Here is a 27,434-nt window from a genome sequence, read left to right as displayed (position 1 = left end):
CCCGGACTAACGCGGGGTGTTTTGTGTCTCAACAGTGCGCAGGGAGCCCGTGGCGGGGTTGTGAGGGGAGGTTTATGCGGGTAGTGCCGGAGCAGTGAAAGCAACTGTGGCAGCCGGGTCCTGCCCCGCCGTTAACAGTTGGCTGCCCATCCCTGTGCAAGGCCGCGGGGAAGATTATGCAGTACTTGGGGTCGATAACACCCTGCACAAAGGGCACTTTCTCCTCAAAGCATTGAGAAACCAAGACGGTCTTACCAGGCGGTGAAAGCCGCCTTCCCCGGGCCCAGCAGTCAGAAGTGCTGATCTGCTGAGGAGCAGCGGGTGGAAGCCGGGCAGCGAACACTGACAGAGGCGCAGTACCAGAGCCCAGCTCCGGTAGGCTCCTGACCGGCCCCACGACCGCACCGGCTGACACGGGCTCCGGAGACCCGCCCACCACCCGCTGATAGGCCGCCTATTCAAAGAATCGCCTTTTCTGATTGGTCTAGTCTGTCTCGCAGTGCTTTATGGGAGTTGTGGTTCGGCTATCTCCCAGTCTTTGTGGCTCTGCGCAAGCACGTACTACATTTCCCGTCAGGCTTTGCGGGGAGAACGCAACTACGTCACTCGGGGTCTGGTTATCCGGGTCCTCAAGCGGTTCAGCCAATTAGCGCGCCTCAAAGGGCGTGTGCCAGGCGCTGATTGGTGGGTTCGGACTGCCGAGCCCTGTTTGAAATCCGTTAACGGCGGCGGCAGAGGCGCCGCGCGAAGTGGCGGCGGCGCTGCTGAGGTAAGTGCGGGGCCACCGGCTGGATAGCCCGGCCTCGCCCCTCTTTCCCCGACCCACAGCCCTTCCCTTTATCTGGTCGTTCGCTCCACTCCGGCCGTGGCGACGCGGCCGTTCCCCGGGCCTACTCCGAGCCCAGGTATTGGTAACAGGGCCGAGGGCTCGGCTGAGAAACGGAGGCGGAAGGCGGCTCCGGTTGCTCAACCCGCGGCCGGAGCCGCTATTATGGCGCCTGGCGGGCGGGCTCGTAACGGAGCCCCGGGGGCTGATTGTGAGCCCCTCATTCCCCGGGGAAGCCGAGCCCGGAGCCCGCGGCCGGTAACGGGAGGAGCCGCGCTGGTGGGGTTGGGGGGGTTCCCGGTACTGGCGGGCCAGGCGTGTGCCTTACGGTGGGGTGGGGGCCTCGGCAGTGAAATAAAGCTCTAAGTCTTTAAGCAATCACGAAATCTGATGGAACAGTGTATTTCACGACAGAATGTTCTCTAACTTCTTCTCAGCCCAAATCCTGCTTCCCATGAAAAGGGGGGAAGCGAACCAGGCAAAACCCGGCCCAAGTAACAGAGAAAGTAATAAGGGCTCTATTTTTATGCGGGTTTTTTTTAAACTAGAGGACCTTCAACTTAATGTAACAATTAGTTGAGGCTGTGCTAGCTAAAAATAATTATGTTTTCCTTGAACATCTATTCTTAGAATGTCCCATCTTCATGTCTCCTGAAACTTGTGGGATCTTTTTTAGGGAGCACGAGATGTCAGGGCTGTTTATTTTTGGGAGTGGGGGCGGGTCTGGGCCGTTAGCTGAGCAAAGGCTGTGCCGGAGCTTTACCCCTGCCCTGGCTGCCGGTCCGGGTGGTCTGCGGAGCTTTCTGCGGGCTCAGCTCTCACCTTGGGCTTGTTAAAGGCTTTGTATCCCAGTTTGAGCACGAAATGATGCAACAGCAGCGTTTTGGGGGATGGTGAATCCGTTGTTGATTCTGTGCTGCAGAAAAGCCCAGTTGAGCTTTGAGAGAGGAGGGAGAAGCTGTAGGTCCAGAGCGTGTTGGAAGTGTTCACTTAACCCTGCTCAGGGAAATGCGAGGATGAAGGGTGACTGTCTGAGGCTGTCAGTGTCATGCAGAGGGAGTTCAGGTGTTGGCTTTGTGGTGGGATGGTTCTCACCAGGCTGTTGTGACAGGACTGTAACTTCAAAGATGTTCTAACTTACATTTTAACTCCTGTAAAGCATCCAGGCCCTTTGGATTACTATCCCAATAAAAAGAACAGAAAACTCTGTGTTGTAGGACAATGAAGAAGCTGCCAGGCTGAATTAAAGCTGCCTGGTTAGTGTAGCATCCTGTGGTTAAGCAGCAGCTGGTGTTGAAGCCCACCCAGCAGAAGGCCCTGGAATTGCTGGAGCACGTTCCCATGCAGCTGCCTCAGCCTTGGGGAAGCTTCTCTTGCTTATTCCTGGTTGCCTGTCTTGGGTTCTGAGGCATGTGGATCAGCTGGCTTTGTGTTTATCTGCTGGTGTAACCTAGGATAGCCTCTTGTGTGTCTGTTGTTGTTAATTGGGCTTCCTGATCCTGGTAGGATTTGCCATAAGTAACATTTGTAACTTGTGAGGCTCTGGTGGTGTGTTGTGATAAGGCATCATCTCCAGTTCAGCAGGACCTTATCTACACTGCAAGGTGGCAAGAAAGGGCAGATATCTCTGCCTTCCTCAGGATCCAGGCTGGTTTGGGTTGGAAGGGACCTTAAAGCTCATCTTGTTCCAAGCCCCAATCACCATTCTGGGCAGAGACACCTTCCACTGGAGCTGTCCTGTCCAACCTGGCCTTCAGCACTTCCAGGGATGGGGCAGCCACAGCTTCTCTGGACAATCCTTGCCAGAGCCTTACCACCCTTACAGGGAAGACTTTCTACCTACCTAATATCCAGTCTAAATCTCTCCTCTTTTAGTTTGAAGCCACTCCCACACTTGTCCTGTCACAACCTTTCTGTGTCCCTATCCTGTTCTTGTGCCTCTCTCACTCTCCTCCATTCTCTCTCCCTCTGTCCTTGATTTCTCATCTTGGAATGCTGTATCCTATCTCCAACACCATGGCCTAAATGGCTGGGAGGATTCTTTGTCCAGGCAAATTGTGCTGTTGGCACAAAACTCACAACTACATTGAGACAAAGACACTGAACACATCTGTGATGGAATTGTGTCAGTATTTTAAAGCTAATTTGGATTAGAGAGAGGTGTGAAGTTATTCCAAAATACCTATTGCACTTGCTGTTGGATCAGTCTTATTCTGGGATAGGAATGCTTGTTCCAACTTAGTGTAATCCTTTTTCAAAGCTAACTAATCTAAACCATGCCAAGGCACTCTTCTGGAACGTGCCAAAGTGCAGTTACTCAAAAGAAACCTGATGTCCAGAGGAACCCACTGCCTGTTCCTCCCCATGTATACATCTGTGCTGCTCTGGAGGCACAGTGAGACAGCACACCTAGAAAGCAAATGAAGGTTTTAATTAAGTTAAGAATTGGGAGTCTTTTTGCAGGAGAGATAATCAGATCCTCCTTTGCTGCCTGGGCAGCTCTGCAGACCTGCTGAAAGCTGATCCTGCAGAACGGGGGTGAGGGTTCCCCTGGCTGGCTGCACACACCCGTGTCGACACGGGAGGTGATGGATGTGGGGCAGAGCAGGGTCAGGCCTTAAATCCACGCCGAGCTGTGTAGGATTACAGCCTGTAGTCACGCCTGGGAAATGCACACACTGCCTGCTAATTAGGGAGCGTCCCTATTAATGAGGGGAAATCTCCACGCCTCCCTTCCGGTGGGTGAATGCTGCGGTGGAGAGAAAGAATTTTGGATTGAGATAAATGTGGCTGTGCTGTCAGAATCACGATGGGCTGTTTTAAAATGCCTGCAGGGAGTGGGCTGTGCTTGGCAGAGCCTGGTGGGTTTGCAGATGCCTCGTGGTGGGCACAGGAGTGATAAATCACCAGGGCACTCCTGGCTGATCCCTGTCCCAGCCTGAGTCGGTGGGTGGAGGAGCAGGATGCCTCTCAGGGAGCTGCTGCTTCACCAGCAGTCCTGGTCCAGGCAGCACTTGGAGGATATGGAGGGATTTGAGAAGCAGATGCCATGAGTTCATCTGACTGAAATGGACTTTCTGGAGCTCAGTCACAATAACTTTTATCTCCCCGTTGTCTCTTTCAAGAAACAGAGTATGAAACTGGGGCAGTGGTACAATCCTTTTCCTGATTATTCTCTTCTGTCTGGGATAGAGGGGAGAGAGAAGGGGTCAGCAATGAGGTCGATGATGAGGGTGGTGACACTGTGGAATATGGGTTCTACTCAGTAAAAAGCTGTGAACTGCAGCAATGTAGCAGTGAAACATGATGCCCAGAGCTCTGACTCTGACTGGAGAGGGTGAGGGGAGAATGCAGATGACGCATTTGATTTTTAAAAAAGTCTAAAGTGTTGACAGAAATTCTATCTTGATTAAGGGCAGTAGGAAAGCATTTGATTCCAGCCGTGTCTCGAGCTCAGTTACAGTTGGTTTTGGCTCTAATTCTTCTGTTTGCCTTCTTTGGGCCCTACCATGACATCTTCCCAGCCATGTAGCTGGTGCTTCTCTAATGGCATTCTTGCCTTTAACTATCACAGCTCTGCTCTGGGGAGCTGGAGGCTTCTCAGTGCACCCATCCTCGGGAGCCAGTGTTTGTGACCAGCATGGTACCCCCTAAACACTGCTCTGCTTTACTCTTGACCATTTTCTTATTTATTGAGGAACATCTGGGTTTTGAACCATGTGTGGTCTGCCTAGACAGGTGGTTAAAGGCTGAGGCTCTGTGGGTTAGGAATATGCTGCTTTGGAATTGCTTGGATTCATAAAAGCAAAGTTCAGGTGATTTCCTTGGGGAGTGTTTTATAACATCCTCGTGGGCTTTGCCTCACAGCTGTTCAAGGCATCACAAAAGCACCTTTGCAAGAAGGTTTTGTATAATTTCAGGGTTTATAACTTTGTCACTGGCTTTATTCCTGTTCCGTTGAGTTTAATATCACCTGTTGACACAGGGACTCCTCTTGCTGTCAGTGCTTCGTTAATTAACTGCAGGGACTGTTTGACATGGGTCACAGTGCTCAGTTTGTTTATAGCCTGGCCAGCCTTGGGCTAGTGCTAAGGAATGCAAGAGGGCCTGACACTGCCCTCCTTCTGACTGTTTGCCCAGTTACAGTGTTCTACAGAGCCCTCTTCCTGCTTTGAAAATCAATTTATTATACAGAAGAACACCTTTGTGTCATTAGTTCTTTTTTGTAGCCCTTTAGAGGGAGAGGCTGTGCATTGCAGTGTATCTCATCAGGTTTGTAAATCTTGTTAGAGAAAGAACTCTTCTTAGTGTGTGGTGAGGGAAGGAAGTGGAAATCAAACACTCTCTGGAAAAGCTTTATACTTCTTAAAAAATACAATTCTGGCACCCACAGGTACAGAAAAAATCCAGTCAAAACTTGATCTTTCTGATAGTTTTGAACCTGCAAATGTCAACAGTGATGAGATATCCTTAGCTTTGCAGATCAGCAGTAGGATAAAGCTCTGCAGTGCTCATGAGGAGTTCTGCCCAAAGGTGTGAAGTGCAAGAAGGGAGGATGTCCCAAAGGCTGTCCCAATGCCTGTCCCTAGAAATTCTGCAGAGGATGATGCCACTGATTCCCTGTTGTTATCTAAAGGGCTGTAGCAGTGCAGACAGAGGACTCTTGGGGACAGTGTGACTGTGAAGATGTCTAAGCCAGAATCCCGTTATTCTTTTGATGTCCCAAACATCTGCATCGATTTTGCAACTCTGAATGAGGACGATGTGCACAATGCAGATTCCTGGTTTGGTAAGTTGCTTCTAGCTCCTTGAGGTGTTCCTTGTTGGGTGACACCTTGGTGTGATCCTTGTTTTGGGCCTGGCTTCTGTGCCAATTAATCATGATGTTAAATGTATGGGGTTTCTTTTGTTCTGTTTTTTTGTATTTAAAATTTGGCATTTGTAACTCGCCTTTGTTTACCTCATAATGATATTCTGGGGTATTGTTAACAATTCCTAACACTGTGTATAGTGAAAGTCTTTCTCTCCTTACAGATGAAAAAGCCAATCTGGAGAATGTCCCTCCTGCAGAAAATGTGGCAAAGGTCTCACACTGCAGCCCTACTTTGTCAAAGCCTGATGTCGTTCTGTCTTCTGTCCCTTCACAAAAAGTAGCAAAGAGTAAGCTGGCATGGTGTGGCAGGGAGGGAATAAATAAATTTTACCTGCTTTTCACTGACAAAATGGGAAGGTCTCTGTCTGGCTTTTGTGGGGCCATCTTCATAAACTCTTATCTGCAAGGTCTCCGGTGATTTTACTTGTTGTTGTTCTGTATATGTGTGTATAGATGAGCTGACTCTTGCCCCTTTCTCAGGTGAAAACGATGGTGAAGCAGAATGTGCCCAGGGCAATGCAATCCCTCAGAATATCATCGGGTCCCTGGCAACCTGGAGAGCTGCTGCCCCTGCAGAGGCCCCTCAGAGGTGAAATCTTTGTGTTCAGTTTGTACAATGATTGATGATGGTGTAACTAAGCAGGTCCTTGCTCTCAGGATCTGCAGTTCTAAGCTGTTCTTGGGGAATCCTGTGGGGCTGGAGTTCTCCAACATGGAGATGGTGCATTGGGACATCTGATCTGCTGGCTAAGCTGGAGGGGCAGTCTCCAGGGTGGAAATGTAATGCAGTATCTCACATACTTGTCAAATGAGACTCGGCAGCACCAGGAGCTTCTGGAATGTGAGGATATCTGAAACTGAGGTGGCTTATAAAGTTTCTTTGTTTATATCTGCCTGACTTGGGCAGAGCTCATTCTTGATATGAATGCAAGGAGCTCTGCATGCTCATATATAGCAAGGAATATTTAGTTTATGGATTGTTAAACTTTAATAAATCATGCTGCGTCTGGATTGTTATGTCAAACCCAATTTGTGTGGTGGAGTTAGGGGATTCACTGACATAAATGTGTTATCCAGGTCAGGTGTGTCCTCAGATTTCTGGGAAAACTGACCTCTGCTTTCTGTTCTACCCTAGACCAGGCAGGAGACTGGCTCCAAAGCAGGGGAAGACCCAGCAGCGCAAGCAGCCAGGCAGAATCAAAGCAGAGAAAATTGATAATGCCCTGGAAAATAAGGAAGATGTTCCACCCATGAAGAAAATGAGGCTGTATGTCATCCAAGTCCTTCTCTTTAGGGCTGGGAAAAGGGCTACAGCTGTTCCTTTGGAAAGGGTTTCCACCTGTGTGGGACAGTTCTTACAGGAAGGTTAGGGGGTAGTGGCTGCAACGATTGCTGATACTGGTTTCATGAACAAGAAATGGCTGTAAATGCTGAAGGAATTGCTCTGTTTGGAGGTGGAGATATGAATTAAATAAGCATGGGCTTCTTCACCTTCTTACTCAGTGTCTGTCAGCTTTAAATTTGTTTGAACTTATCCATCCAGAAGTCATCAGGCAGTCATTAGCTATGAAAGAGTCACAGCCAAAATATTTCTCAAATTAACTTAAGCACTAAAGTACCATATGGTGATAAGCTTAAGGTAAAGGAAATTGAAGTGTGATCTTTGAAACACTGCTGTATTTCAATGATCTACAGTGTAACTCCCTTCTCCAGAAACGGTCCAAAAACTCAGTAATTCATCTTCCCTTCTACAGCCTTAGAGTACCAGAGAAAGCTGGATGGTCAATACCTGGGCCTGGGGTGAGGTAAGGCCAGCCTGGCATACCTTAGACCTCACCAGGTGTTGGGAAGTTATGCATGGTGGTGACAGCTGCAGGTAGTAACTTATTTAGAACACAGTTAATTCAAGGTGTTTGCCCTAACAACTTTTTCTTTTAGTTCTGGTAGCAGAGAGAAGGTGACAGAAATGTCCACAAAGAAGGAGCCCCTGCAGGATTCTGAGCTCTCTCCAGGGAGAGGGAAAAGCAAACAGACCATGCCCTCCACGCCAACAATGTTGAAGTACGTGGCTTTCTTGTGACTTGTGTGCTAATCACAGTTGATTTAGGTGACAGTCCTGGCTGTGTGTTTTCAGCTTCAACTTAACATGTGATGGTATCACATTTAGTAAACACTGGGTCAAGGCAACAGTATTAGGATTAAATGTGCTTCACAGCTGAATCTCTGCACAGGAAAGCTTTTGCTTTTCTTTTGAGGAAAAAGTTGTTCTTCCTAATAGGTCAAGAATGCACACAGCAAAGGGATGTGCAGAATAGCAGCTAGCTGTGAGATTTCTTGAACAAACAAAACCCAAGCAGATCTCTTTTTATAAGTGGTGATGCTCCTGCAATGAGGCTGGACATAAACATGTTCCTTGCACAAACATCATGCTAATAACCAGGGAAGCAGAAAGGCATATCTTAGTTTTTAATGTGCTTATGCAGGAGGACCAAACCTTCTAGCAAGACAAAGAGTACAGAAGAGCAGGAGCTGGAAAAGATGCAGCAGTTGCAGCAGGAGGTTGTGGAGCTGCGGAAGAGGAATGAGGAGTCTCTGAAAGCAGCTATTGCTGGAGCAGGTGGGCTCTGCCTGAATTGCTGAATGGAGCTGCATTGGGCTCAGCTGGAGAGTGGTGCACAGAGCTGTGCAAGTATCTTTGAAAACAAGCACTTCAGACTTTGCAATAAATGTTAGGAGCCATTTAATGTACATCAGGCCCTAAACTGCCTGGAAACAGGTGGGTTTGGGTTATGCCATATTTTGAAATGTTAAAGATGAGTTCTCTAAAAATTTACCTAGTTGTTAGAAATCAAATGCTTTTTTTATTTCCATAAATTGTACCCCACAGCAAAAGTCTTCCAGTCCTTACATGTTCTTTTTCTCTAGGACAACCTGTGAAGAAACCTGTTGGTCAAGTAACAAAGCCAATTAATTTTCACTTCTGCACGGAGACTAGAATTAAACAGAATGCAGAAAGCCAGCCTGGGAATGAGTACAAGGAGCTGGATTTTGCAGCAGTCCTGAGGAAGCATCCCCCTTCTCCGGTGAGAGCCACAGTGTTGCCAGCACTCAGCTCACTGGTTCTTGCCATCACCTCCCTGCTCCTTGTGCAATGCTTGGGCTGATACCCACAGAGAGGTTACCACAGGAGGCAGGTGTTGTGCAAATGTGACTGCAGACTTCCTGTGTCTCTGTTGTGCCACAAGACTCCAAAGAAGCCTTGTGGAAAAAGGAGCCCTTTAATGTCAGATCTTCCAGTCATTCCACTTTGTGCTTTAATCTGATCAGTAGAGTTTCCCAATATAACTTGTGCATTTTCAGACTCTTCACACCTGTGCTTAATGTGAGGTGTTATCTTCATTGCAGTGAGAGGAAGGGACAGATACTGTGCCTCAGTGGGGAAAGGAAATGTCATCAAAACCTCCTGGCCATACTGACTGTGGTTTTCTGTCTCCAGATGCGAATGCCAAAGGGGCACACTGTCCCCAGACCTTTCAATCTGTCCCAGGGAAACAAAAGAAAACATGAAGAAGCCACAACAGAATATGTGTCCTTTGCTGAGCAGGTAGAAGCGTTCCAAAAACGCACACCCTCTCGTTACCATTTGAGGAGCAGGAAATCTGAGGAAGGTGAGTTGTCCTGGCTGTGTCCACAGCAAGAGATGCTTTGACTACTCTGAGCAAATGGCCTGTGATTGTTGCAGGCCTTGCCATTAACTGCTGGTCTCTGTGACTTGAATTTGTAGGCTCAGTTTCAAAAAAGCCAATGAAGGCTGGGCCCACACACCCCAAAACACCAGTGCTGCGGACGAAGCAGCGCTCGAGACCTGTCACCTGCAAAACTGCTGCAGAGCTGGAAGAAGAGGAAATAGAGAAAATTCAGCAGTAAGTAGGGGTTTACCCTTATCCTCCAGGGGATGATTGAGATTCCTTTAGGTTGTTCATAATTCTTTAGCTCTGATTGTAGGGGAGTGAAATATAAACAATTCATTTTGAAGAACGTGCTCTTAGGAGAGCTGATCTTGGGTTGAGTACAGCTTATGAGTAAAGCAAACCCAATATAGCAATGCAACCTGCATGCATTTCAAAACCTGTCTGTAGGCAAAGGTTTGGATTTCTAGGAAAATAATCCATAAGATTTTCCTTATTAATCTTGCTGTTTTGAAGGCAAAGGAAGAATTGCTAACTATAGCTGCACACTAACATACAATGTGTAACTGGTGACTGTCTCCATTGTTCCTGCATAGGTACAAATTCAAAGCACGAGAAGTCAATCACAAAATCCTTGAGGGTATGCCACTCCTGCCCAAGAAACCCCCTGTAAAGAAGCTCACCCAACCTATTGGCTTTCAGCTGGAAATAGAAAAAAGGATTCAGGAGCGTGAGAGCAAGAAGCAGCAGGAGGAAGAGCGCTTCGAATTCCATTCCAGGCCATGTCCCACAAAAATCCTGGAGGATGTTGTGGTAAGAAGTTTAATAATACCCAGGCTTGGGAATTGGTGGCAATGAGCTTCCGAATGTTTGTCGCTATGTTGCATTATGTGTTTAATGATCTCAGTAAACAGTGTCTGTCATTAGGTAAGAACTGCAGTAGGTACATCCTGTGCTGTCAGGTTGTTTCTCTGAGGCATTTTCTTGGCACTTGGCCTTGGGTAACTCCTTACTGGCTTTTCTGAACAGGGTGTTCCAGAGAAGAAGGAACTTCCTCTTACAGTGGCTAAGTCTCCAGCCTTTACCTTGAGAAGCAGGACCCGTGTGTCTGGCAGAGAGGAGAAAAAGGTAACAGTTGTGACAAGGCTGGAGCCAAGCCCAGCTCTCACTGCAGTGCCTGCTGTGCCTCTGGATGTGGGTGGGATGCTTTGGGGCTGGAAGCCCCTTCCTTCCCTCCTGTAAGCAGTTCTTCTAGTGGTTACCTTTGCCTGTGCCATTCACTTGACACAATCTGGTTATTGCTACTCATTTTACGGAAACTGAATTCTCATTAAAAATGAAATAATTTAAATGCTGGGGCACTGATGAGGGTTTCTGAGGTGTTGCTGCTATAAATGAGGAAGGTGAACTGCTTAGATTTCTCATCCTTCCCAATTCTGTCACTGAAGGCAGATATTACACATGACTTTTTTTCTCCCTGAGGTGGGGAGCAGGATTCTGAAAGCTTCACATTCTTCTTCCTTTCCTTCTTGTCAAGAGGATATTAAATAATTACAGTCTAATTTGAATGAGTACTAGAATTGAGAGTGGTTTCATAAAAGGGAGAATTGGGCCTGTGGTTCAGGATGCCAGTAAATTGGTATTTCTTGGATTCCTAATTTTTGCAGTGTCCACTGTTTGTGTGACCCTGCTGTGTTCCTTATCAAAGGAGCTCATTCAAAGCTCTCTGTGGCTTTGCTTGGCAGGAGTTGCAGCCCATACAAAAGTAAAAAATCAGACCCTAATGCTAATATCCCTTTAGGAAAAAGAGGAGGTGGCTGTGATCAAAGCTAATCCTATGCCACATTATGGAGTGCCCTTCAAACCCAAAATGCCAGAGCAGAGGCACGTGGAAGTTTGCCCCTTCTCTTTCGATGCCCGGGACAGAGAGCGACAAATACAAAAAGAGAAAAAAATAGAAGAACTTCAGAAGGAAGAGGTAAGAATTAAAAGCTACCTTGGATTCCACTTCTTCAGTAAAAAGAGTGTGATAGGATTTGGTGTTGTCTATTAAACCTCCGAGGAAAGGACAAGAAATATTTTGAGTTGTTTATTTCAGGTGCCAAAATTCAAAGCGCAGCCTCTGCCTTACTTTGATGAAGTTAAACTGCCAGAAAAGAAGGTCAAACCTGCAACTCAGCCTGAGCCATTCCATCTGCAGGTGGATGAACGGGGAGCTGCCAAGCTCCAGAGCTGGAAACAGCAGGTAGGATGAAAAGGGTAATGGGAATGACCAGACTTTAATCAGCTGGTGGAGTTGTGCTTGACTAGAGAAACTGTCCTACTCGAATCAGGAGCTAAGTTGGAATTTTTCTGTACTTGGCATGAGACTTGTGCTATTGGGTTAAGGATTGGTCAATGGTTTGTTTTTATTTTTCTCACTTAGTGGTAAATTATGGGATTTACCACAATTGTATGAACAGCTGTGGGGCATTTTCTAAGCACCTGCTCTGTCAGCTGAATCTTTTTGCTGACTATCTCCAGGAATTTATTGTCACATAAACAATATACTGCTTTTCTCATGTGAAGCCTGCAGTGGACACCTGAAACTTTCTTCAGGCTGTTTTTTGGCAAAGCAACTGTCAGGCAACAAGTGACACCAATTTTTGGCTTTAATATAATTTTCTATGGAAGTTATTTGACTGAATCAGCATGGCTTTTCCAGTGTAGGGAGTGCTGGAGTCTGGGTCAGGGGGAGATGGTCTCTTTCTGCCTGGCACTTGATGTGCTCTCTTCTCTTGCAGCTTGAAGAAGACTTGAAAAGGCAGAAAGAGGCAGCGTGTTTTAAAGCTGGTCCCAACACAGTGGTGTACCAGGAGCCTTTTGTGCCCAAAAAGGAACATAGGATGCTACCAGGTAGAGTTGCAAGTACTTGTTACACTGGTTTGGCTGATAGCTCAGAACTGAGGCAATTAAGTGATGTTTTTTCTGGCTGTTGCCTCTTCTTCATCAGCACAGCCAATAGTGCCTTGCATTTAATCAACTAATTGCCTAACAGCTTGTGTCCCCTGGGAGCAGGGGGATTTCCTCTCCACCCCCCTGTCCTGCTCCAGCATGGCAGCTGTATTTAGAAGCTCTGCTGCAATTGGCAGATGATTGATGTGTGCCAGCTCAGGATAAGGGTACTGAGAATGTGAGGAGCTCCCTGCAGAGACAGCTGGCATTTCTGCAGCGCTGTCACTCTTTCCCTCCCGTTTCTAGTGAGATGAAGGCATTTACTGCTTGGGTAGGCTGAGATTTGTAGAGCATAAAACCAGCCAAAAGCTTGTTTGTACTAACAATTGTGTGCTTGCTCCCTCCCATGAGAACACCCATGACAGGGTGACGTCTGCATTAACACTGCTCACGTCTGGGAGTAAAGTTTTGTCTTTTCCTGAAGCATGGAGGTATCTCCTAACCACCCTTGCCAAAGGGAAGCTCTCCAAAGGGAGGCTTCCATTGACATTAGTGCTGCTCTGCTTTACCTGACTCTCTTTGAACCAATGTTATCTCCTCTATTTCTAAACTTAGAGAACCTTTCTGGTTCTGTAGTTCCTGAAAGCTTTGAGCTGGCAACAGAAAGAAGAGCAAGAGAACGGCAAGAATTTGAAAAGCGATTGGCAGAAGTAGAAGCCTTAAAGGAGAGTTATGAGGAGCAGATCAGGCAGGAACAAGAGGAGCTTGAAAAGGAAGAAGTTGCTAAGCTAAGACAAGAAATGGTAAGTGAGCTGTTTGTGAGCAAGGGCTATAAAGTAACCCAAAGGAATGTGAGAATATCCTTAAGGAGCTAATGTCACAGTTGAGCTGCACTAAAACTGCCTTTTCAAGGTTCCCTTTTGCAAATTGATGACTCACTAACTTCTCAACTGATTTTAAAAAAACAAACCTATAAAACCATGTAAGCAAAGAAGGCAGCTGTGCTGAGATGGCTGAATTTTGGAGCTCCACATTTGTAGCTATCAAAGCAGAATGATCTTAGTAAAACCCACAACCCCAACATGTGCTGTCCATTTTCCCACTACCTCACTCCAGTGCCCAGGGTGGTGTGGTGGTCTCAGGCAGATGCCTGCCTTCACCTCATCCACAGCTCACCTGCAAATTTCAGCTTCATCATAACTGCAACCATTTGCTTTGTTTTGCCCTTGCTTATATTTATTTTTCCACAGGTTCACAAGGCAAACCCAATACGCAAATACCGCAGCCTGGAAGTGAAGTCCAGTCATCAACCACTGACTGTGCCAAAGTCTCCCAACTTCTCAGACAGATTCCGAATCTGATGAGCATCCACATCCACGTGACAACTGCTGGGAGATCCCATCCCTCTCCACTCCCTTGGCAGGGAGAGAGGGAGCAATTGTTTTTCCATGACTGCTCAGTCTGAACTCCTATGCTTGGTTTCATTGTTGTACTGAGTAGTTAAACTCCACCTGGGCCTGTGGCATTTCAGCAGTGCCTCCTGGCCTTGCTGTGTATACAGACCCTATCTTCTCTAGAGACTAAACCAAGTTTTGATATTGCATACAGATATTTTATACCTAACTAAATAAAAATTCCAAATCTACTTGCTGTCTCTGGCTAGTGGGCTGAAGCCCTTTCCTGCAGAAGAGTTTTTGATAAAGACTGGCTACACAGTTGTGTGCATCTGGCACAACTGCCTTGTTTTTACACTAAGTGTTATTTTCAAGTGTCTTGTTTTTTAGCATTTTAGTCTGCATTTAGCTTGAATTGTGTTAAGAGAGGTTCCTTCAAGCCAGTGTAGTGTGGGTCTGACCTTCCTTGTTGATGTTTAGATGACCACAAATATAAATCTTGCCCACGCTTAAAGGTAGTCCTTTGTGTATATTAGTTATTAAACCATCTTGCTGTTTTATAGCTGAAGTCCTGTTTGGGGAGCTATTTATCTGGCAAGTGGCTTGCTGTGAGCTGCTGCCCCAGCTTCTGCCAGAACAGGTCTCTTGGCTACAGAGCCATCAACATCTCTGGCTAGTTTGGGCAGCGAGCAGAACTAAACAGCCCAAGTGCTCAGTTGTGCTGGAGGACAAAACTGCTGGCATTGTGAAGAGTGGACACATCTAGATTAAAGTTTTAATAATTATTTCTTACTTAGTGTTGTGCTCTGATTTCTTACTTCTATATTTTGCTGAAATACCATGAGCAAGGCTGCTTGCTACTGTTGTGCTGCTTAGCAGAGGGGAGGAAATGGAAATTTAGAATTAATTTATCCTAACTGGACAAACTTGGTTATTTGGTGGTTATGGAAAACATTTGCTTTCATTTCTTCTGAACTGGGCTACTGTTAAAGAAGTATTCCTAGAGTGTGTAGCTTTTTGTTCAGGTTTTGGGTGAAAAAGAGTTCAAACTAGGTGTTAAATTCCACCTAAGGGGGTGCTTAGAAATGCTGTCTCATTCTTGCCAAAGTGCATCAAGCAATTGCTATTTTACTTCTAGATTGAAAGAGTTAACAGTGGAAGAAAGTCCTTAGAGACCTAAATTCTAAGATGAACATTTATTGGACCTGAGGGATGATGTTTCTGCAGGAATTCTCCTAAAAAGTGTGATGCTCAAGAGATGTCATTGCAGAACAGCTGGGGTCTATGGGAGTGTTTTCAAGAGCACCAGCCTCAAACTTCAGTGCTGGGATTAAAAGAGGAAAAGTCACCCACACTGAAATACAAGGATTCTTCAAAAAAAAAAATTAAAAGTTTTATGTAGTTAGAACTGAGGAGCTGGAGAATGAGAGCCTTGGGGAAGTACTAAAGGGTGAATGACTCTATGGCAGTGTGGGTTCTTGGAAATGGTAAGTTCAGACGTGGCTCCATTTTGCTCAAGTTTCAGCTTTTCCTTCCCTTCTCTTGAGGATCTTTGTGTAGCTGTGGCAGAGGTTGGCCCAAAGGTTTGATCTAATCTCCCAGTCTGCCTTCAGCCACATTTTTCTGACTTTACTGATAGCCTTGTGTCACTGAGCTGAGAGTTACAGGACAGCCAGAAAAACTGCTGTCACTACTACTGTGACAATTTGCAGGAGTGGCTGGAGCACAAGGGACATGTTAGCATCCTCTTCTTGAAAATGAAAATCCATGTGGATCTGCCCTGTCTGCCTTAACCCCATTTCTGTTGTGGTGGGGCTGTTCCCTGTGATCTGCTTACTGGCTGGGGACATCACAGAACCTCAGATGTTTTTTCCTTGAGTGCCAGCTCTGGGTAAGGCAGCTTGTGGGCAGCAGAAGCAGCAAATATTTATGATAAGTCAGGGGGAAGCTGGAATGATGATGAGCTGCTGAAGAATGTAAAGGCAAGCAGGGAGCAGCCCCTGAGCCCTGAAGGATGAAGCAGCTGGATTTCCCTGATGGCCCTATATGGCCTCTTCTGCCTTGAGGAAGGAAGGGGTTGTGTGCCTCAGCTTGGCAGGATTTTTTCCCCAATGGTACCATTTGGGTCTAATAAAAGACATTACATCTTCCCCCAGCCATGGGGTCTTGTATTCCCCATGCACTGCAAACAGGGGCAGGAGCCTCAGGCAGCTGTGCCTCCAAGGCTCTGGGGTGTTTGTATGAGCTTGGAGTCACCCACCAGGTTCTCACGGGCTGGGGTGTGGGACCTGTTCTCTTAAGTAGGAAAGAAGTGGTGACATGGTGGGAAAACTGCTCGAGTGTACAAAGTATAAAAATCATGTCGTGAAGGAGCTGGATGTTGGAGAGGATGGGATTTGGCCAATGCTTCAGCAGGAAAAGGATGGCAGGTGATTTTTTCTGCTGGGGAGAACAAATTTACAGGATGGGAGCAACAGCCTGGGATTTAACTTAAGTGCTGTTGCAACACCTCCCTTTAGAGTCAGGGTAGGTTGAGAAACTGATGTAAAATCTATGTTCTCTGTGTGGATTTTGCAAACACATTTTTGTATTCCAGTACTCAAAGGTCATCACCCTTATGTGCATGCCTTGAGAGCAAGGATTTGGAGGAGAGAGGAGATCTGGGCACAAAATCTTCCTCTGCTATTCTAGTTGGGCTGTACTCAATTTGTTATCAAAATAATTTGCTGAACATAGACTAGGGCTGGAACTTAAAGGCAGCCAATATTTTCCTGGACTTTCATGTTGATTGCAAGATCAAATTATCTGGTGAATAAATTCTTATCAAAGGGTTTGATGATGCTCTCAGATCACAGCTTTGCTTCTCCTTTCTGTCTCCACTGGGAAACCTTTGCAGTTGCTTGTGTGACCTGGCCTGAACCTGGCAAGAACTCTTGGATCTGGGCAGGTCCTGGCGCTGCTGCTGGTGGCCACATCACTCTGGATGCTCTGTTGATGATGTTGGGGTTTTTCCTTGTCTTTCCCTATCACCTTGCTGACACCTGTCATGACACGATGGTGGAAGCCCCGGTTCTGATGGAAGCAGTGAAGCCAGACAGCCCGCCTGGTTTGTGTTTCAGCAGCATGGCTGAGATTCAGGTGGGGATGTTGTTCAGCCTTCCCTGCCGCTCGATTTAGCAGGGGTGTCGGGTTTCCCGGGAATGGGCCGGCTTTGGCCCCGCTGGGCCTCCCTTCCCAGGGTAAACGTAAAGGTTAAAGTGTGCTGCCCCAGTTGTGACAACGGCGTCGCCTGGGAACGGCGTGCTTGAGGCGCTGCCAGACAGTCCCAGGACAGGCTGTTTCCCAGCTGCAGCCAATGTAGGCTCTGGCTTAAGTTCCTGAATGGGAAGGGAGAAAAAAAACCCCAAGCCCAGGCTGAGAAGCCTGGGTGGTGGCTGGTTTGCAGAGCCCCAGGGCACTGTGCTGCTCCCTGGGCATGTGGGTTTGGGCCAAGGCATCTGAAATCCTGGGGTGGAACAGATACTGTCTTTCAATTCTACAATTCCTTCTTCCCAAAGGTCTGATTTCAGCTTATTTCTCTCTGCCCACAGATGAATTTTATCTGTGATAATGCCAAACCATGGTCCGCCATTGCCTCTGGAAGCCATGGCTCCCCAGTAGCTGCACCCAGGGCTTTGCTTCCTCACCTTGTGCCAGAGATTTGTGCCCAGACCAGCCTTGCTCCCAGGGAGTGTGGAAGATTGCAGGCATCCCAGAAAGGCTGGCTGGTGTCCAACTGCTTGCTCCTGCTCTCCTTGGAGAATTTTATCCCAGTGTCCACCACACCAAGAGCTCCAAGGGGGCTGTGGGGCATGGCTCCGGCTCATGCCTGGGCATGGATGTGCTTCTTCCACCTTGCCAGGAGGGTGCAGAGCCAAAGGCTGGCGGAGTGGTGGCAGTGTGTGCCTGAAGTGACACCGGTGGCCTCCAGGTGCCTGGCAGCCCAGCCGGAGGAGAAGAGAGGCAATTCCAAACTGTGTGTTGGCGATGACAGTCGGTGGGCAGAGGCCCCGCTGGCCAGGCACAGCATCTGGCCAGTATTGCTGACTGTGGCCCTACAGAGGCCAAGGTGGGGACTCCCACTCATCACAGGGGTGGTGGCTGTGCCAGGGCTGGGCAGTGTGTGTGTCATTGTCACCAAGAACTGTGGCTGCTGGTGGTGCTCCAACCTCTTCTTGTACCCAACTGCATGAACACATCAGTGAGCTGGAGCTGTGTGCCTGCTCCTGCATTATCCCTGCTGGTGCTCATCACATGCCAACTCCTGCCTTGGGTTTCAGGAAAGGAGCTGGCTTTGCTGAAGCCACAAATCCCAGCTGTGAAGGCTGGAGTGGGACAGCTCCTCATCTGTCCAGGAGTCCCCCCTGTGTCCCACTGAGCAAGTGTTGCTCTTGCATTGAGCTGTTGATGGTGGGTGCCTCAGGCCAGCACAGGGACAGGTGGGACAGCAGCACCTCAAGGACAGGAGGTGTCCCATCCTGGCTTTTCTCAGTTTCAATGCCACATGGGAACCCCAGGCTGTGGCACACAGGGGCTGGTGGCTCACTGGGAGCTGGGATTTGCCCATGTGGAGCAGCAGCACTGCCTGAGCAGCGTTCATCCTCCTGAGAGGTGCTGCAGGCAATTTGAGCACTGCTCTTGTGGGGCTGCTGCTGCTTTTTGGTGGCGTTGATTCAGCTCCATCATGAATGGCACTGGCCAGGGCAGCCTCCCCACTTCTTTTGCTGCTGTAGCCTCCAGCCCTGCCACAGGTAAGGTTTAAACTAAGGAGAGAGCAAAGCAAGGTTTAAGCAGCCAGGTTTGGTGTCTGGCAGAACCTGAGCTCTGTGTGGGGTGGGGAGCTGGGAGGCAGGACCAGGCTGGCAGCTGGCAGAGGCTGAGGCTGGAGGAGCCCAGGGTAACCTCAGCCTCCCCAGGGGCACCTGGCCAGCCTGGGCCTGGGGAGAGTCACACTCCTCCCACAAAGGCCAGGATTCAGCCCTACACAGTGCCTGAGGTGTGTCCTGGGGTGCAGCACCCCAGAAAGAGCTGGCAATGCCTGTGCAGCACCCATACACACAGCCCAACCCTGCTGGAGCCTCGAGCTCCTCTGTTTCTTTCCCTGATTCTCGAAACACTTGATTTTGCAGAAAATAAGTCTTTCAAATGGTTCCTGGGGAAAGCTGCAGCTGCTGGCCCAGCTCCCAGCTGCTGCCACCTTCATCAAGGCCCAGTGGCAGTGCCCAGAGGTGCCACATCATCCCTACAGAGCCCAGAGGGCCAGTGCCAGTGGGCAGAGCTGGCCACAGCTCACCAGCACCATCACGAGCTGCTCCTCGCCGCCATCCCCACGGGCTGGCCAGTGGCCACCTTGTGTCACCTATGGGCACCTTGGAGGGCCTTAGCCGCCTCTACCCTGTCCAGCTCACCCAGGCCACCCCATGGGATGGTTTTGGGGTGTCACTGTGCCCAGTGCCAGCCCTCCCTGTGGTGCTGTGCTGGAGCAGGAGGCGAGTCCATCCCTGTCTCCTGCCCCGTGTCTGCGTGTCCCCGGCCCACGGGGGACAGGCGAGAGTGGCGTGTCCTTTGAACGGGCTCCAGCAGGAACAGGTGCTGGGAAAGGCGCAGTGGGCCGGCTCCTGCCGCTGTAAGGGATCCTCCTCTGCCCCGCTAATCCGGCTCCGTTACAGCCGGCATAGAAGAGGCCGCTCCCCCCGGCGCTGCCACAGTGCGGATGCTGCCCCGCTGACCGCCCGGGCACCGGGACCCAGGTAACGGGGCCGGGGGGGTCTGATCTGGGGTGGGGTGATGGGGTGTCCTGCAGACAGCAGAGCCCCCAGCCATGGGAAGAACGCCTCCATCCCCACGGGCTCCGTGTGCTGAGCTGTGGGATGTGGGAGCGCTCACCAGGGACTGCTCTGCCAGAGCTCCTGTTCCAGCAGAGCAGCAGCAGCTTCCCCGTCACTGGGGTGGTCCCTGCTGGGTTTGTTCTGGGGCTGGGCTGTGCCGGGCTCTGCACGGCTGCACAGGGAGGTGCTTGGGACAGGGTGAGGAGACATGACCGGGCACAGGAGGGCAGGGGATCTGGGGATCAGGGGCTGGGCTGGAGGCCAGTGCAGGTACAGGCACCAACAAGGACTGTTGGTGGAGCTGGGTACCCCTGGGCCGGGGGACGAGCAGCGCTGGCGGCTGCTGGGTGCGGGTGAGCAGATGGGTTTGCCTGCATGGCTGGAGCTCCTGTGTGCTTCAGGGGGAGCAATGGTGGGGCAGTGCCGGGAATGCTCACCTCTCCTGATCCCCACTGCCAGCCTGGGGCCGGAGCCGCTGCCTCCTGCCGTGCCACGGTGGGATGTGGCCTTAAATTGTCCCCCTGGCCGCGCCGCGCTGGCTGCTCGCACGGCGGAGGCCGCGGGCACCCGGTGACAGGTGCCGGGTCAGGCCATCGATCAGTCACCGCGGGCAGATATCGGGGCACAATGGGACCGGCTCTGCTGGCCACGTGGGGTCCCTGGCTCGGTGCCACCGGCCCGGGAGCCGCCGGCGGGGCGGCGGGGACACAGTTCCCGCTGTATGGCAGCCGCTCATCCCTGCAGCAGCAGCGCTCTGCCCGGGTCCTGCCGACCCGTCTGCAGGGTGTCGGGTCCGGCGAGCCCTCAGCTGCCGCTTTCTGTCCCGCAGGAGCCGAGCCGGGAGCACCGCAGGGCAGCCTGATCCTGCCTGGAGTGTCCCATGGAGCAGGGTGGAGACAGCGGCGGGCCTGCAGGGGCAGCACCCCCCGAACCCGAGGGCAGCGCAGCCCCCGCAGCTCCCCAGCCCCAGGCGGGGACAGCGCCAGCCGCCACCGGGACACAGGACACGGGCACGGGTGGGCCTGGGCAGGAGAAGGCTGGAGGAGGGACGGCAGAGCCGGAGCAGGAGGCACCTCTGGCTGCTCCAGAGCTCCGGGATGGATGGGGAGCAGCTCCAGGAGAGGAGGATTCGCCTGTGCTGTGTGATGGAGGACAGGCAGCATCCACCGGGGAGAAGGTGCCAGCTGCCACTGAGGCCCAGGATGCAGGGAAAGATGAGAAAGAGAAGCCTGGGAAGAAGAAAGCTCCAGCTGCTGCAGGGGAGGTCAAAGGAGGAAAGGCTTCAACTGCTGCAAAGGCTGAGAATGGAGGGAAGGATGAGCCCATGGAGGGGAAGGACCTGGCTGAAACTGAGGCACGGGATGGAGGAAAGGACAAGCCCAATAAGGAGGAAGCACCTGGTGGGTCAGGGGCTGAGAGTGCTGGAAAAGCAGAGTCCACTGAGGAGAAGGCTCTGGCTGCAGCAAACTCTGAAGAAGGGAAGGCAAAACCTGTGGAGGAAACAGCTTTGGCTGCAGCTCAGGTTCAGGATGGAGGAAAAGGAGAGCCTGCAAAGGAGAAAATCACAGGGGTTGCAAAACAGGAGGTCCCAGCCCCTGCTAAAACTATGGATGAAGGGAAGCAAGATGCAAAGGCAGAGCAAGCCCCGGCTGATACCAAGCTTGCAAAAGAGAAAACCACAGCTGCTGCAAAGGAGAAGGCCCCAAATGCTGCAAAGGCTCAGGATGGGAAGAATAAAATGGTAAAAGCAGAAAAAGCCCCAGCAGTTAAAAAGGCCCCAGATGGAAGCAAAGAGGAGCCCACAAAGGAGAAGCCTCCAGCTCCGGGGAAGGAAAAAGCCCCAAATTCAGTGAAAGAGAAAGCCCCAAATTCAGTGAAGGAGCAAGCCCCAAATTCAGTGAAGGAACAAGCCCCAGCTTCAGTGAAGAAAGCCCCAGCTCCAGTGAAGGAGAAAGCCCCAGCTCCAGTGAAGGAGAAAGCCATAATTACTGCAAAGGAGAAAGTCCCAGATGCTGCTAAAGCTCAGGATGGAGAGAAGGCAGCAGCAAAAGCAGAGAAAACACCAGCTGAAAAAATGGCTCAAAGTGAAGGCAAAAAAGAGCCTGCAAAGGAGAAGTCCCCAGCAGCTGTGAAGGTGCAGGATGGAGGGAAGAAAACTGCAAAGGTGGAAAAATCCACAGTTGCATCGAAGGCTGGGGATGAAGGGAAAGCTTCTAAAAAGGAGAAGGTCCCGGCTACCACAAAGGCTCAGGATGGAGGGAAGAAAGCTGCAGAGGTGGAGCCTCCCACACCTGGAGCAGAGGCTGGGGATGGGGCTGCAGAGCCCACGGAGGCAGCGGCCGTGGCCGTGGTGAGGGCTCAGGGTGAAGGGGAGGAAGTGTCCAAGGGGACACAGGGACAGCCCCCAACAATCCCCGAGCCCCCACGCCCGGCTCTGCTGCAGAGCCTGAGCTGCCCAGCTGCCTGCCACAGGTACCCACACCCTGCTGGGATGGGGGGATCCCCCTCGCTGCTCCAGGGAGCCCTGGGTGCCCTCTGGGTGCTGGGCTCAGGAGCTGCTGCCTGGGCTCTGCTCACCTCCCACTCCTGCTTCCAGGGAGGAGCAGCCCTGGGCAGAGATGGAGACAATAGAAGAGGAGACCACGATGGTGGAGCCAAAAGAGAGTCTGACAGAGCCTGGCCATGGCCCACCAGCCCAGGGGGACCTGCAGCCCCTGGAGCCCCCCGGCACCCCTCAGGAGAGGACATTGCCCAGTGCCCCAGGGCAGCCCCCAGATCCTGCTGGGGTGGTGGAGCAGCCTGGACCTGGGGTGGAACCATCTTTGACAGAGGCAAAGCCACCCCCCAGCCCCTACCTCACCCCCGATTTTGGGAAGGAAGACCCTTTTGAGATACTGGGTAAGGTCATGAGGTGCCTGCCTTTTCCTTATCCCCTGGACACTCTGTGGAGTGATAGCCTGGGAACCCCTGCCCTGCCTGCTGCCCACACTGCCCTCCGTGCTGCCAGCTCCTGTCCTTGGCTTGTCACCTGCCTGGTGGCCTCCGAGCTCCCCTTTCACTGTAAACAGGGCTAAATACGTCGCGTCCCCTCCTGGCCTGCTCTGGCCACACTGTGAGGAAGAGGAGCCTGGAGAGTGACAGTCACTGTCTGGCTGGTGGCAGGGGACAGCATGTCCTCATATCCTGCACCACTGTCCTTGTGGGGATGGCAGGGCTTGGGGCAGTGGGTGCCTGTGGGGATCCCTGTGAGGCTGGGTCCTGCTCCCCCCTGGGAAAAGGAAGCTCAGGAATGTGTGCAGGGGGTGCCCTGTGAGTGGGGTCTGTCCTGGGAGGGTGAGCAGAGGGTGGTGGCGTGGAGGGGGATTGGTCTGGAGAGGGTGACAGACAGTGACATGGCCTGGAAAGGGTAAATGTGACATGGAGGTTGGTCAGGGTGGCTGTCATGGATTAAGGTGGGTGCCATGGAACAGGGTGCCATGGAGCAGGGTTGGTGCCATGCATGTGGGCAATGCTGTGGGCAATAATGACAAACCCTTCAGGGGTTGCTGCATCATCCAGTGCATCCCCAGCCAGGAGCCTCTGGCTCACAGCCCAGCACTCAGTACGTGGCCACATCCTGCACCCACAGGCTTGGCTGGGTGCCTGTCTTCACTCCTAACTGGGGTACCCAGAGTGGGGTCCCTGCACAGCAGATTCCCTGCTCAGCTCCTCCTTTGGCTTTGGCAGACGATGTCCCCCCGCCGCCAGCGCCCTTCGCCCACCGCATCGTCACTCTGCGCTCCGCCAGTGTCAGCTCCCAGTTCAGCCTCAGCTCCAAGGAGATCCTTGGCGGGTAAGGAGGGGCCCCAGTGCTTCTCCTGGCGCTGTCCCACTGTCCCTCCAGCCTTGGGCAGTGGCCTTGTGTCGGTGGGACTCCTCTGGTCACAATGGGTGGGTGCCTCGGGCAGTCAGAGCAGCACCACAGGGCGGTGTGAGGGTCCCCAGCAGCCTGGGGGCTGATGGTGGGGGCACTTCTCCCTCTCTCCCTTCCTTCTTCTCTTCACAGGGGCAAGTTTGGTGAGGTTCACACGTGCACAGAGAAGGAGACGGGGCTCAAGCTGGCAGCCAAAGTGATCCGGAAGCAGGGAGCAAAGGACAAGGTCTGAACGATGCCGGGCAGGTGGTGGCAGTGTTACATTCTGTGTGTCCCTGGTGCGGGGACAAAGCCCGTCCCAGGCTGACACCCCACACTGGGGCTCCTTCTGCAGGAGATGGTGCTGCAGGAGATCGATGTCATGAACCAGCTGAACCACCACAACCTCATCCAGCTCTACGACGCCATCGAAACCCCCCGGGAGATCATCCTCTTCATGGAATAGTGAGTGCCTGTGCCTACCCTGGGGCTGTCCAACCCCAAAATGCCACATCCCACTCTGGCTCTGCTCAGCACCCCGTGGTGGAGCTGGGCCAGAGCCCTCAGGAGGGCGAGGAGCTCTGCAGGAGGATGGATTGGGGCAGGGAGTCCCCCAAAGTGACCCCAGGGTCCATCCCCATGCAGCGTGGAGGGTGGCGAGCTCTTTGAGCGGATCATCGACGACGATTACCACCTGACCGAGGTGGACTGCATGGTGTTCGTGCGGCAGATCTGCGAGGGCATCCGCTTCATGCACCACATGGGCGTCCTCCACCTCGACCTCAAGGTGCTGGGGGTGACAGTGGCAGGGCCAAGGGGGACAGCAGGACACTGGCTGGCTGTGGGAGGGGTGCCTGTGGGTCAGCACTGCTCTGGTGTGGATCTGTGCAGTGGGGATGTCCTGTCTGGTGGTGGGGCAATGGTCACCCTGTCCCCACAGCCTGAGAACATCCTCTGCGTGGCTGCCACTGGGCACATGGTGAAGATCATCGACTTTGGGCTGGCTCGAAGGTGAGGTTTTCTTCCTCAGCTCTGTCCCTCCTCCCTCTTCTCCTTCCACCCTTCATCTCTGTGTGCCTTTGGGTACCAGGAGCCCCAGGACTTGCTCCAGGCCATTACTTTGGCCATGGCACTCCATGACTAGCTGGGGAGGGCAGCATCTGCTGAGAGAGGGGCAGGGGTTTGGGGGAGCAGCCTGTCCCCCTTGTGCTGACTTGCACCCCTTCTCGGCTGCAGGTACAATCCCAATGAGAAGCTGAAAGTGAACTTTGGCACCCCTGAATTCCTGTCCCCTGAGGTGGTCAACTACGAGCAGGTCTCCTACACCACGGACATGTGGAGCATGGGCGTCATCACCTACATGCTGTATGTCAGGGCTGGCAGGGGCTGCCAGTGCCATCTGGGGAGCTCTGGTGCTGGGGCACAGCCCCCCTGGGTGCAGGGCTGTCCCCAGACACCTGGCTGCTTGGTGGCAGGTGGGGGTCCTGGATGGGGAGATGCCTGTGTGGGCTGGGGGGCAGGAAGAGGCTCAACCTGGCTGCAGGGAGGACGGTGGCAGCACATGCCTGGAACATCCCTGGCCAGGCTGGCTCTGCTCCAGGGGGTCTGGGAGGTGCTGAAGCCTGAGAGCAGCTGACTCCTCACCTCCCTCACCCCCAGGCTCAGCGGCCTCTCCCCCTTCTTGGGTGACGATGACACCGAGACACTCAACAACGTGCTGGCTGCCAACTGGTACTTTGATGAGGAGACCTTTGAGAGTGTCTCCAATGAGGCCAAGGACTTCGTCTCCAACCTCATCATCAAGGATAAGAGGTGTGAGGCTGGCAGTGACTGTGGGGTCCTGGGATGGGCATCCCCAGATCTTGCCCAGGTACCACACGCTGCCTCTTCACCAGGGCCAGCAGCATCTCCTGGGTTCAGCACTGAATTAACCCCATGGGGCTCTGCCCCACTCTGATTGTTCCCAAAGAGCCCTGTATCCCTGCAGGGACACCTGTCCCAGGCAGGATGTGCTGGACCCCTCAGAGTCCTGCCCAGCCCCACCAGTCCCTGGGAACATTCTCCCATCTGGTTCTCCCCTGCAGGGTTATGGGATTTGGGGGCTCTGGAGGGGCTGGAGAGGGGGTGGTTGGGGCTGAGGGGCTTGAGCAGAGTTGAAGCAGTCTCATCTCTCTCCCAGTGCCCGGATGAATGCTGACCAGTGCCTGCAGCACCCCTGGCTCAATAACCTGGCAGAAAAGGCCAAACGCTCCAACCGGCGCCTCAAGTCCCAGGTGCTGCTCAAGAAATATGTCATGAGGAGGCGCTGGAAGGTGCGGGGTCCAGCAAGGGCACGGGGGTCAGAGGCTTCTGAGGGGGCTGGGAGGGGCTGCCAGGCTCTGCCTGTCCTGGTGGGTGGCATCTGGAGCACAGAGAATAGCTTTGTCTCACTGTACTGCTGGCAGCTGGGACACGGGGCTGGGGACCCCTGAGTGTGGATGCCCCTGAGGTAACATCCCCATCAAGCACAGGTTCCTTTGTGGTGGTTATTCCTGAGCTGATCCCAAAAGCAGCTTTGAGGGGCAGGAGTAGTGTCAGGCCCCAGAGCTGGGTCTGGCTCAATCTTTGGTGCCAGAGCCCTTGCCAGAGGATGAGAACCTTTGCTCTTCCCTTTCACAGAAAAATTTCATCGGGGTATGCGCTGCCAACCGCTTCAGGAAGATCACCAGCTCAGGGTCCCTGACAGCGCTGGGCATCTGAGCTGGGCTCCCAGGGGAGCCGAGGCCAGAAAGGAACCACTTGAGAGGGACCCCCGCTCTGAGAGGGACCCCCACCAGTCTGGAGCAGCTCTGTGGAGCTGGTCCCACTGCTCTCAGGACCACATCACTGCTCAGTCTCAGACTGTGAGGCTGCTCCGGACTGAAGGTTTCTCATTTCAGCTCTGGCCCTGGCCTGGCTGCGTGATGCCCGACCTGCAGCATCTCTGCTCTGCTCACGCTTCCTTCTCGTGCCCTCGGAGGAGGAGCAAGGCCATTCCGGTGTGATCCCGCTGCCTCGGCCGCCTGGCGCTTGCTGCTTTGGACTCTGCCTGTAAATGCCGCAGCCCCGCCTGCCCTCGCTGCCGCTGGCCCCTGCGCTGCCCGACCTCCCTCCCCAGCTCTGTGGCTCGGCGATGATGCTGGAGGGCACCGCGGAGCCTCACCCCGGTGCTTTGGCAGCGGAGCCGGGGCTCAGGCACCTCCTCCCGGCCAGCTGGGCATGTGGGAGCGGAGCTGGCCCCGAGCTGCTGCTCGCACAGGAAGGGAGGAAGCAGCAAGCACGCTTCCAGCGGCGTCCCCAGCTGGGAGCCAACGAGGAAAGAAGGAGGCTTTGTGTTCCTGCTGCCCTCCCTGCCCTTCGGTTCTGCCAGCGGGGGAAAAACACAACCTCTGCTTCACCCGTCCGCGGCAGATCGCGATGAGCGAGGCGGGCTAATGCAGAGCAGCTGGGCCGCGCTCCCGCTCCGGCCGGCACCGCTCACCCGACCACCAACACAGCGGAACTGCTCGGCCGCCAGCTCCCCGCCCGTGCGGGGGCTCCGCGGGACCGCCGGGACCGGGAGAGGGGAGAGAGGCGCTGCTCCAGCTCCCGAACCTTGTCCCGAGCCCCGTCCCCTTTGCCTGCACCACTCCTGGCCTCCTCGTGCTGCCAGAGGATGGGCATCCCCCGGGATTTGCAGCGTCCAGAGGATGGGCAGCGTCCGGGATTTGCAGCATCCAGAGGATGGGCATCCCCTGGGATTTGCAGCGTCCAGAGGATGGGCATCCCCCGGGATTTGCAGCATCCAGAGGATGGGCATCCCCTGGGATTTGCAGCGTCCAGAGGATGGGCATCCCCCGGGATTTGCAGCATCCAGCCTTGCCCACTGCAGGAGGGGATAGGGTCCCCCAGCTTTGGCTTTTGCCGTGGCTAAGACCCCCAAGCCAAGGCTGTGTGTTTGC

At 52.5% G+C, this 27,434-nt stretch overlaps 2 protein-coding genes across 5 annotated transcripts; both read left to right on the top strand.

Moving 5' to 3' along the window:
• The first annotated feature begins 26 nt into the window (after nucleotides 1–26).
• On the top strand, nucleotides 27–14,468 carry TPX2 (TPX2 microtubule nucleation factor). Of its 4 annotated transcripts, none has more exons than XM_058814664.1 (18): nucleotides 27–769; nucleotides 5,463–5,615; nucleotides 5,861–5,986; nucleotides 6,180–6,288; nucleotides 6,835–6,966; nucleotides 7,454–7,504; nucleotides 7,638–7,760; nucleotides 8,183–8,316; nucleotides 8,625–8,782; nucleotides 9,196–9,367; nucleotides 9,484–9,622; nucleotides 9,985–10,201; nucleotides 10,418–10,516; nucleotides 11,190–11,366; nucleotides 11,487–11,633; nucleotides 12,172–12,283; nucleotides 12,959–13,125; nucleotides 13,573–14,468. In XM_058814664.1, exons 2-18 carry the CDS (start codon nucleotides 5,513–5,515, stop codon nucleotides 13,681–13,683), a joined length of 2,277 nt encoding a protein of 758 aa, XP_058670647.1. In that variant the 5' UTR covers nucleotides 27–769; nucleotides 5,463–5,512; the 3' UTR covers nucleotides 13,684–14,468. The 4 variants fall into 4 exon arrangements, with proteins under 4 accessions (XP_058670647.1, XP_058670646.1, XP_058670648.1 ...); XM_058814663.1 differs by having other exon boundaries at nucleotides 12,938–13,125; XM_058814665.1 differs by lacking the exon at nucleotides 7,454–7,504 and having other exon boundaries at nucleotides 12,938–13,125.
• A 5,981-nt stretch (nucleotides 14,469–20,449) lies between these two features.
• MYLK2 (myosin light chain kinase 2) lies at nucleotides 20,450–26,357 on the top strand. Its single transcript, XM_058814766.1, has 11 exons — nucleotides 20,450–22,055; nucleotides 22,180–22,481; nucleotides 23,310–23,415; nucleotides 23,629–23,722; nucleotides 23,831–23,940; nucleotides 24,121–24,262; nucleotides 24,416–24,486; nucleotides 24,712–24,840; nucleotides 25,135–25,287; nucleotides 25,655–25,787; nucleotides 26,134–26,357. The coding sequence occupies exons 1-11, from the start codon at nucleotides 20,464–20,466 to the stop codon at nucleotides 26,212–26,214; spliced, it is 2,913 nt and encodes a 970-aa protein (XP_058670749.1). The 5' UTR covers nucleotides 20,450–20,463; the 3' UTR covers nucleotides 26,215–26,357.
• The last annotated feature ends 1,077 nt before the right edge of the window (nucleotides 26,358–27,434 follow it).

Source organism: Ammospiza caudacuta, chromosome 15 (genome assembly GCF_027887145.1).
Source record: "Ammospiza caudacuta isolate bAmmCau1 chromosome 15, bAmmCau1.pri, whole genome shotgun sequence".
Taxonomy (NCBI): domain Eukaryota; kingdom Metazoa; phylum Chordata; class Aves; order Passeriformes; family Passerellidae; genus Ammospiza; species Ammospiza caudacuta.
This window is presented reverse-complemented; position numbering and strand designations above follow the sequence as displayed.

Coding starts and splice junctions, on each gene's coding strand:
- TPX2 (XM_058814663.1), top strand. CDS start 5,513: ATGTCTAAGCCAGAATCCCGTTATTCTTTTGATGTCCCAAACATCTGC. Junction 5,616..5,860: donor CAATGCAGATTCCTGGTTTG/GTAAGTTGCTTC, acceptor CTCTCCTTACAG/ATGAAAAAGCCAATCTGGAG. Junction 10,202..10,417: donor AAATCCTGGAGGATGTTGTG/GTAAGAAGTTTA, acceptor TTTTCTGAACAG/GGTGTTCCAGAGAAGAAGGA.
- MYLK2 (XM_058814766.1), top strand. CDS start 20,464: ATGGAGCAGGGTGGAGACAGCGGCGGGCCTGCAGGGGCAGCACCCCCC. Junction 23,723..23,830: donor AGCAGGGAGCAAAGGACAAG/GTCTGAACGATG, acceptor CTCCTTCTGCAG/GAGATGGTGCTGCAGGAGAT. Junction 24,487..24,711: donor GACTTTGGGCTGGCTCGAAG/GTGAGGTTTTCT, acceptor TCTCGGCTGCAG/GTACAATCCCAATGAGAAGC.